This window comes from Mercenaria mercenaria, chromosome 10, assembly GCF_021730395.1.
Source record: "Mercenaria mercenaria strain notata chromosome 10, MADL_Memer_1, whole genome shotgun sequence".
NCBI lineage: Eukaryota > Metazoa > Mollusca > Bivalvia > Venerida > Veneridae > Mercenaria > Mercenaria mercenaria.
The window spans coordinates 14,878,863-14,888,410 of NC_069370.1; the positions used below are offsets into that span (position 1 = coordinate 14,878,863).

The window sequence follows — 9,548 nt, forward strand, 5'->3', positions numbered from 1 at the left end:
AAAAGTGATGCGGTCTTAAGAGTCATTTAATACAGTTTACTTTATTAAATATAAGAAAAACGCCCTTGGATACCTCACGAGATAAAGCGAGAATACATGACGTCATGTCTAAAGTGACGTCATAAAGAGCACGTACAATACAATATGGCTGCCAACGAATACTTCCGGGTTTGAAAATAAACGTTTATGATCAATAACGTACAAATACTTGGGAAATAAACAGTAAGAATTAGCTAGATAGATAAAATACATAAGTCTATATTGATTTATAAAAGAATTGTAAGGTATATGTGCATAAATGATATAAAGTAGCCCATAAAGAAGGGACAAAGGACTGAGCAAGAAACCCGATGCATCACAATATAAGAACACCCAAGGTATAAGATGACTCTCTTGCTGTATGAACGGATGCATAAATTCATATGGTGATGTTAACAATTTTTTATTTTATTCTATTATTTGAGGAATACGGTATGCAAGAAAAAGGATCTATCACCAGTTGTAGGTGTGGATGGAAATATCAAGCTCTCAGGTAACTGTTCTTCTGTTCTTTAGCAGTCTTTTCTTTCTTTTTGAGCTTAACACCATTTTTATAACAGTATTTCAGTTTTGTAACGGTGAGCAGTTAACCTAACCAGTGTTCCTGGACTCTGTACCTGTACAAACCTGTTCTCTGCAAGTAACTGCCAACTTATCCACATGAATCGGAGGTGGAGGATGTATGATTTCAAACATGTCTTTTACAAACATAATGCTCTGCATGAGGACTGAACTTGCCACATCGCGATCCGTGCTCTCCCTACTGAGCTAAGCGGGGTAGGGACGGGCTAAACTTGGCAGTCTTGTTACAGAAACGTAATAAACAGTTTCCCTCAAACCAGATATTTTTATCTGCAAATCAGACCAGCAACAGAATCTCACAAGCTGTAGTTGGATCATAATTCAATGTTTGTATTACCTGTGTCGCAATAAAGCATAAAGCTTACCAGAGAACTTGATCGTGAATGCTAGCATCATCATCTGTCCTCTGAAATATTACAGAAATTTTAAGATTTATAACAAAAACAGCTTGTAACAGCAGATTACAGTTTTTAACAGCATGATTGGGTAAGTTCAGTGAAAACAGTGCTTAACTGCACAATCATCAATTTTCGTCCCACATGTAATTTCGCATATCTTGAGACTGTGAATTCAAAAAGAAATCAATTAAAATTCCAACATTTTGATCATAAAATTTATACCAACAAAAGCAAATGGTTTCACAATAAACCTAGTTTGATGATTCAGTTCTTATCATCTACAAAAGTTGAAACACAAGTGAAACAGGAGAGGAGGTCACTCAGCTGTCTGATTATTACGTTGAAAGGTTATTTACTATGCAAGGCTTTGAGATGAATTGGGGGGGGGGGGGGGGGGGGGGCAGAAGGGTTCAATACATTTGTTTAGCAGGTTTTAAGTTTTTTTCTCTGGATACATTCTCTAAAGCATGCCATTATAGTCTCGCTGGGGACAGGAAATATTCCCAGTAGTTTTTTCTCGTTTCCTAAGGGCTTACAATACTGTATACATCACCATGTCATTTCTTCCTGCCTGCCACCCTGTACATACCACTCCCGATTTTTATGCTTATTTATACTATCATACCCTCATGTCTTTCTGATGCCACCTGACGTATGTTGGGTCTTCATATTTTGCCAGTCTTACTTAACACGAACATTTACTGAATACTATATCTCTGCAAAAAGCACTGCATTCTCACCTAACATAACAAAGGTTTAATTTTCAATCAAAACCTGTTTCCTATAATAGACCATGGATGGTTTAGAAGTACTTTGCTTGGTGGGCACTTGAAAGAAAGCGTTTTTTCCATACTTAACTTTTCTGACACCTCAAAAAGCTTGCTGTTTTCAGGGGTGTTAAACTTGACCAATACTGTGTATCTAGGTCAGAATCAGTATTGGCAGTAATGTATCATGTTTAACGAAGCACTGTGATATGCAAATATTGTAAAGTATTACCATTTCATCATCAGGGTTGGTCGGAACATGTAGTATATTTCGGATCAGTATCAGAAGACGCTCTATCAGTAAGCGATGCTCCTCATGTCGATGTTCCCAGTCCTGAAATGTAATGTTTAATTTACATGTAATACAATTTCTAATCAAACAGAACTGTGACACTTGACAAGTCTTGGACATTGCTTTCAAAATTACTGGAATAATATATATTGTTCAAAACTGAAAAATTTGCCTTTTCATTCTATTTTAGCTGAAACTAATACATCTAAGTTCTGTCATGTTTAATCAATAATCAGTCTTTTTTCTTATGACTGACAAAGAATTTTAACTGATACCTAATACTAGAAACATCTACACTACTAAGTTTGTACAAATTTCTGGTTACAAATCTAACAATCCATAATCATTTCATTTAACAATATTTTATCTTTCAAAGACATATGTTTCAGAGCTAGATAATGCGAGACTTTGGTCAGTTATCTCCTTTTCATACTCTATTAAATAAAGTAAGTAGGTCCTTTTCATTTGGATTACTCTGTTGTTATCGCTATGTTATTTGTAACAATACGATGCAAATGAAGCTAAGTTATTGATCATCGTGACTTTAAAAATGCCTTCAACTACATATTCTATGAACACTGAAGTGTCTAATTTTGACATTCCTGACATTTAATTAAACAAGAGGGTCATAATGACCCTGGATCGCTCACCTGAATAATGTCTACATGTTTCAATTGTCAAACTGATGCTAAAATATTAAGAAAGTCAGTAGGTCACATTCATGGTCAATGAAATTCAGTTTTACAATCGGTGTGCAAAACTGTGTATGTCATCCAAATTTTAAGGCTGTATCTTAAAAAACAAGAAAGAAGGTCAGCAGGTCAAGGTCACAGTCAAGTGAAATCATATTACTTATGGTCATCAGGTAATTATAATTAAACAGTCTAGGAAATAGGATCAGATATTTTTTTTAAGTATTTTTTCCTATATAACTCATATAATAATTAAGTGACCCCAGGGCAGGGCCTCTTTTCACCCCAGGGGTAAATTTGAACAGTATTTGTTGAGGACCTTAAGACAAAACTACAAACCAAATATCAAAGGCCTATGTCTTGTGGTTTCAGACAAGAAGATTTTTAAACTTTTTTTCCTATAAGTCTATGTAAAACTTGGGACCCCCGGCGTGGGGCCGTATTTGACCCTAGGGGGATGAACAATCCTGGTAGAGGACCACTAGATGGTGCTACATACCAAATTTCAAAGCCCTAGTCCCTGTGGTTTTGGACAAGAAATTTTTAAAGTTTTTCCTTTTGGTTGCCATGGCAACCACAGTTCAGCATGGAATTCAATTCTTTGAACAATTTTGAAAGAGGGTCATCTGAGGATCATTCCTGTGAAGTTTGGTGCAATTCTGCCAAGTGGTTTTCAAGAAGATTTTTTTAAAGAAAATGTTGAAGGACACACGACACACGACGACATTGAGCAGTCACAAAAGCTCACCATGAGCGGCCTTTGGCTCAGGTGAGCTAACAAAAATGCAAGATATCTCATACCTTAGAACTGAGATATCTCACAGGCAAAAGAGCGATAAAGTCAGAGGATTCCAAATGATGGGACCTACTTACAATTTTATTATCTTGGATATAATCCAATAGGGGAGACAATTTGAAACTCACCAAAGTCCCTCATTTAGTCAGTGTTACCATCATTCACTTTGAAACAGACCTATATATTAAACTAAAACAAGAGCTGTCGGAGGACAGCAACGCTCGACTATTCAACAGCCTTGTCAATTGAATGAATACAAAAGTTGAAAAAAAAGGGGCATAATTTTGTAAAAAGCAAAGTAGAGGTATTGAACCTCTGTACTGCATGTCATATCATGACAGTGAACAAGTGTGTGAAGTTTCAATCCTTTCCAATTTGTGGATACTGAGATACCAGCTTACATACAAAAACTTAACAAAAAACTGCTAAGTCAAAGGGGCATAATTTTGTAAAAATGCCAAGTAGAGTTATGGGACCTTCACAGTGCATGTTAGATCATGACAGTGAACAAGTGTGTGAAGTTTCAATCCATTCCAATTAGTGGATACTGAGATATCAGATTACATACAAAAATTTAACCAAAAACTGCTAAGTCAAAAAAGGAGCATAATTTTGAAAAAAAAAGAGAGTAGAGTTATGGGACTTGCTTAGTGCATGTCAGATCATGATAGTGAACAAGTATGTGAAGTTTCAATCCATTCCCATTAGTAAGTACTGAGATACCAGCTTACATACAAAACCTTAACCAAAAATTTCTAAGTCGAAAAAGGGGCATAATTTTGTAAAAAAGCAAAATAGAGTTATGGAACCTGTGCAATGTAGATCAGTTCATCACAGTTAATAAGTGTGTGAAGTTTCAATCCATTCCCACAAGTGGTTACTGAGTTACCAGCTTACATACAAAACCTTAACCAAAAATTTCTAAGTCGAAAAAGGGGCATAATTTTGTAAAAAAGCAAAATAGAGTTATGGAACCTGTGCAATGTAAGTCAGTTTGTCACAGTGAATAAGTGTGTGAAGTTTCAATCCATTCCCACAAGTGGTTACTGAGATTCCAGCTTACATACAAAACCTTAACCAAAATCGGGACGCGGACGCCGACGCGGACGCCGACGCATGGGCGAGTGCAATAGCTCACTATTCTATGAATAGTCGAGCTAATGAAACCCAACCGCATTTTCTTACCGAATGAAATGTTTTACTTTTACACTTATTAAATGGCAATTACATCCCTTTAGTGGTAACTAGCACAACCAAACCCATTTTTAGGTGTAGAAGTGCCTATAAATATTTACGGCACATCATCCAAATTTAGCAGGTTCTTAATCATATATTTAAATGTCTGGTAATTCACATCAGTTACTGGATTCTGTTCTGCACAGTTTTGTTACTTAGTAAGGTATAAACTAAATAATGCCATTTATACGAGAAGAAAAATTCATGTTGAAGCTGTTCTCACCTCCCCCCAGCCCCACCACAATCTATTTCTAAATTTCACCGCTTCCCCACCCCAATCACCCTTCACACCCACACTGAGTCCCTAAGTCAGTATTCCTTCATAAACAATTGTTTTCTGTTTTGTTTGTGTTGTGTTTAATGCTGCACCGACACAATTATAGGGCATGTGGTGACTTTCCAGCTTTGATGGTGGAGGACGACCCAAGGTGCCCCTCTGTGCATTATTTCATCAAGGGCAAGTACCTTGATAGAACCACCGACCTTAAGCCAGCTGGATGGCTTCCTCAAATGAAGAATTCAACACCCCAAGTGAGGCTCAAACCCACATCAGTGAGGGGCAAGTGATTTGAAGTCAGTGACCTTAACCACTCGTCCAGAGGCCCTTCATAAACAATTGAATAGAAAAATCGAATAAGTACCAGCTTTAAAAGGTCCCCAAGTTTGCCAGTGATAACTGCAAAAACCTCCTCATTTACAAATGCCTGAAAGAAAGGAAATGGGCAGTTATATTATCTAAAATGTACAAATTATCTCACTTATGTAACATACAGGAAAAATCTTACAGTGTAATTTATGAACTTCATAAACACAATCGATTGTTCCGTCAGTTTAATGCCAAAAATTTCAACCCTCTTTGACAAGGTGGTAGAGCCAAGCAATGCAAACATGAATTGCACAAATAATGTTGATATACTTGATTGTCATTGCATCAAAAATCATTAACTGACAATGTTCAAGACCTGTTTGTAGTAAAGCAAGGATATATGTTTGTCGATTTTAGTAGATATCAATAAATTCTGTACGTGGATCCTTTGGAAGCATAAAACCCAACCAAAGAAAATAATAGCAGACTTTGATCGAGTCTGTTCACAACAGGACATGAAATAAGCCCCCTACCAGCTTAAGCTGGTCACACCTTGGCATTTTATGTCATATGATCCAGTGTTTTTCCAGTTTTATTGGTAAATGAAAATATGCTCCTCCAGATATTTATTCATGCCTGTGTTGATACCTTAGCAATAACACCGATCTTACACTAAACCAACTGCACAGCTTTGTCACATAGAGCTCTAATTCTACGCCCAATGAAGAGTTTTAACCTTTACTCTGCTATATTTCAAAAATGGACTGGTCCATCGTTCAATTTGGACAGTACCATTTATTATTCGAAGGGATGCTCACCAAAAAAGTACTGACTGAATAGCAAACAGTGCAGACCATGATCAGACTGCACGGATGTGCCGGCTGATCTTGGTCTGCACTTGTTGCAAAGGTAGAATCACTTGCCAATCAGCTGGCTAAAGGTTAAATCAAGAGAAGTGAGGGGAAGTCAATTAAAGACAATAATCTTTATCATTTAACATAAAAAAAGTTAACATAAAAATACATGTATACCTCTTTTATTGACTGTAAATGTGACTCCACTTCAAGAAAGTAGTTCCTCAGGGTCTTATCTTCTGGAATCTGACCATTGAAACACAACACTGCTGGCTGGGTTAGATTCACCAACAACCTTAATGATACAAGGAAGCTTAAATAAATAAATATCTTATCTTTCCAATTTTTCTACTTAATTATTATAGCAGTCCGACATCCACCAATGCTGCTTAAAACTTTTTTTTGCATATAATCATACAGGGGGTAAAAATTTCATCTGACTGGCCAATGAAAAAGTTAAGGTCACAGCGAATTTCATAGGTAGGTCTTTTTACCGCAAACAAATGTTGTTTATTGATAGCCTAACAGAGGAAGAAATTTGATGGTTTCCTTATTTCTAAACGAGTTCATTTTTTCCTTATTTGTTTTGTGAAATATAATTGCCAAATTAGCTTTTTTTTTTACATCTTGGAAAGTTTCTTTGCCATGGATAGGAAAAGTAACCTCGTTTTCAATTCTGAAGTGGCCTAATATTAGCCTCTGTTACATAAGGATGAAAAGCCCTGTACTCAAGGAAATATGTGGAGCCTTGACGCCAACCAACTATAGATCAGACGTATAGCAAAAACACTGATTGATGATTTACATAGGGTCATGCTCTTCTGAGAAATACTACCTTATAACAGTTTCCCAAAGAGTTTCCTCTTTGCTATATTGTACAAGTATAGGCAGAAGATCATTCTGTACAATTTGGGCGTGACCTAGCTGACGGCGTATGTCACATGTCTCGTCTTCCCGCTTCAAGAACCGAATCAAATCTTTGACAGTCTCTGCAACATAAATGGAAGACTTTCTAATTACCACATTTCACATTTATGCAAACATAAACAAGTGCCTATGATTCATTCACCTCCCTTTAAATCCTTGAATTTCCCTTATGGTGACTATAAAGTTACAATCATAAAATCAATTATGTTAAAGGTTACAATTATATCTTACTATTGACTTATCCAATATCATATAATTCATCAATCAACAATGGCCAATCTAAATAAGTATTATTTATCTTATGATGATATATTACACCAGTCATCCATAAATTCTTGAATTTCACACAAGAAAATATTGAAACTCTCAAAAATGTACCGCATGTTACTTCCTGTAATTTTTTAAGTATCGATTTCCAAAATTGTCGGTTCAGGCCCACCAGTGTTAGGTTTATAAACGTCTAAATTAAATAGTATTTACCAAGACAGTCTGGTTCTTTCACGTAGGATTTGCCTTCCTGATACCCGAGGGCACTACAAGTTGCCTGCAGCTCCACATGCATCACCATGATTATCTAGGACATGTATCTGAAATTAGATTTATCCAGTCTACATCAACCAAAACTGTTTAAAAAAGACAACATACAAATGCTTATTACAGTGAACTGATGGGAAATAGCACCTTTTGAAACTGTAAACATGTGCACTAATTAACTGTTCTCCTATCATTTTCTTTAAATGTATGCAATCAGATGTCATATAAAATATTTTTACTTTGTTTGTTTCATATGGGAAACCAGTCTGATGGGCCCTTTCTATGTTCAGGACGCAAAGATATATCCAGCACCCATTTACTGTATATCAACTGAATAATGGTATTCAACTCTGCAGTGCTGCATTTCATGATGTCCTTTGTTTCACGCTCTTGTCAAGTTTCAACCAAAAAAGATTTGGCTAAATATCCACTTGACAGCAGCACCCTTTGATTATATATATATATGACCCCCAAAGTCAAACATAAAGGGGTCATAATGACCCCCTATCAAAATTTCCGAGGGAAAACCCTGTTATCTATAGATGAAGTTATTGCAAGAAAACCGTGTATCGTAAGGTAGTCAAGATAAAACTTTTTATCCAAGTTGCGTTATTATCGTCACCGTTTATTTTCCTGTACTTTGTCAAAGCAAGGCAAACCCACATCCGTAGTTTATTTGGACAGCGAACGGGTGGTGGAAATAACATACAGTGAAAGAAAAAAAAAACAACGTCTGCTGTAAAAACAAAATTTAGGCATAGTGAGTATGTAGTGTAATTATCTGTCTACTGTCTATATTTGAAATGTGTTTGTTGTCATAATACTTCTTTCATAAAAGCAAGGTATTTGTAATTTTATTCTAAAAGGGCGAGTGACTATTCACTAGGGCAAGTGGTGTGAATTTTTTTTTACACCCCTGAAGAGGCATCAACTGGTTAGCTTCAAACCGAGTAAACCCCTTTCCAACTGACTGTTGGCAATGTTGAATTTTTACACTGAATACCTTCCATCAAACCTATGAATGACGGCTTGAAAGTCGGGCTCTACCAATGTAGCTAAACGCCACTGCCCAGTGACAAGTGTTAAAAAATCGGCTTGACAACTAAATCTAATCTTGTTCATTTGCCAATGCTGACCTGCAAATGCTGAATATCTGAAAAACATCTGTTGTCAAAGGGCCTTTTTGAATGAAAGATCAAAAAAACGAGGTCGCAGTGGTGCGAAAATAAACAGAATTACACTTCGATTTGGTTCAAAGAAAAACTGAAATACTTATGTGCACAGATTTTAAGTAAAAATACTAAAATATACTTTTCCGCGTTCTGTTATCCTGAATTCACATTTCCCGCAAAGTTAGGCGGTGACTGTGTACTTTTTGTACAATAATGATAATTACTAATAAATACAGTGTGACGTCACTACTTTCCACAGTGCGACACAGTATGAAAGCGTACTACAGTGCACACAATCTATCTCTACATCTACATCTACATGATACTTCCAACAATCATTAACGATTATGACTGGAAGGTTTCATAATGCGAAAATAATATATATTTATAGCCAAAGCACAGTCGTTTTCATTAAAATGGATTACAATGTGTTTTCTTATAACTGATAGGCATATCATTAGTGGTTAGGCCTATATGAAATTCAAAATGGCCAAACTAAGTAGATCTAGATTGTATATAGATCTATCCTAGGTTTGAAGAAATCGAAATGTTAGTTGTTAACCTACTGTATTGAAAAGTTATTGAAAGTTATTGAAGTGTTGGATATACGATTATTTCGTGTTGTTTTCAGTTGGTGTATATTTGAACTGAATAGTCAAATTGGTTATTCGAG

General features: G+C 36.0%; 1 protein-coding gene across 1 annotated transcript in view; it reads right to left on the bottom strand.

Annotated features, from left to right (window-relative positions):
* The window catches only part of LOC123544471 (protein timeless homolog), a 30,179-nt gene extending 21,058 nt beyond the window's left edge, over positions 1–9,121 (bottom strand). Inside the window, exons 1-7 of the mRNA XM_053516776.1 lie at positions 9,015–9,121; positions 7,650–7,756; positions 7,078–7,231; positions 6,420–6,537; positions 5,444–5,506; positions 2,019–2,120; positions 987–1,027 (exon numbers count right to left, since the gene is read on the bottom strand). Coding sequence (XP_053372751.1) covers positions 987–1,027; positions 2,019–2,120; positions 5,444–5,506; positions 6,420–6,537; positions 7,078–7,231; positions 7,650–7,737 — 566 coding nt within the window. The 5' untranslated portion in view covers positions 7,738–7,756; positions 9,015–9,121. The remainder of the gene's footprint in view (positions 1–986; positions 1,028–2,018; positions 2,121–5,443; positions 5,507–6,419; positions 6,538–7,077; positions 7,232–7,649; positions 7,757–9,014) is intronic.
* Between the last annotated feature and the right edge of the window lie 427 nt (positions 9,122–9,548).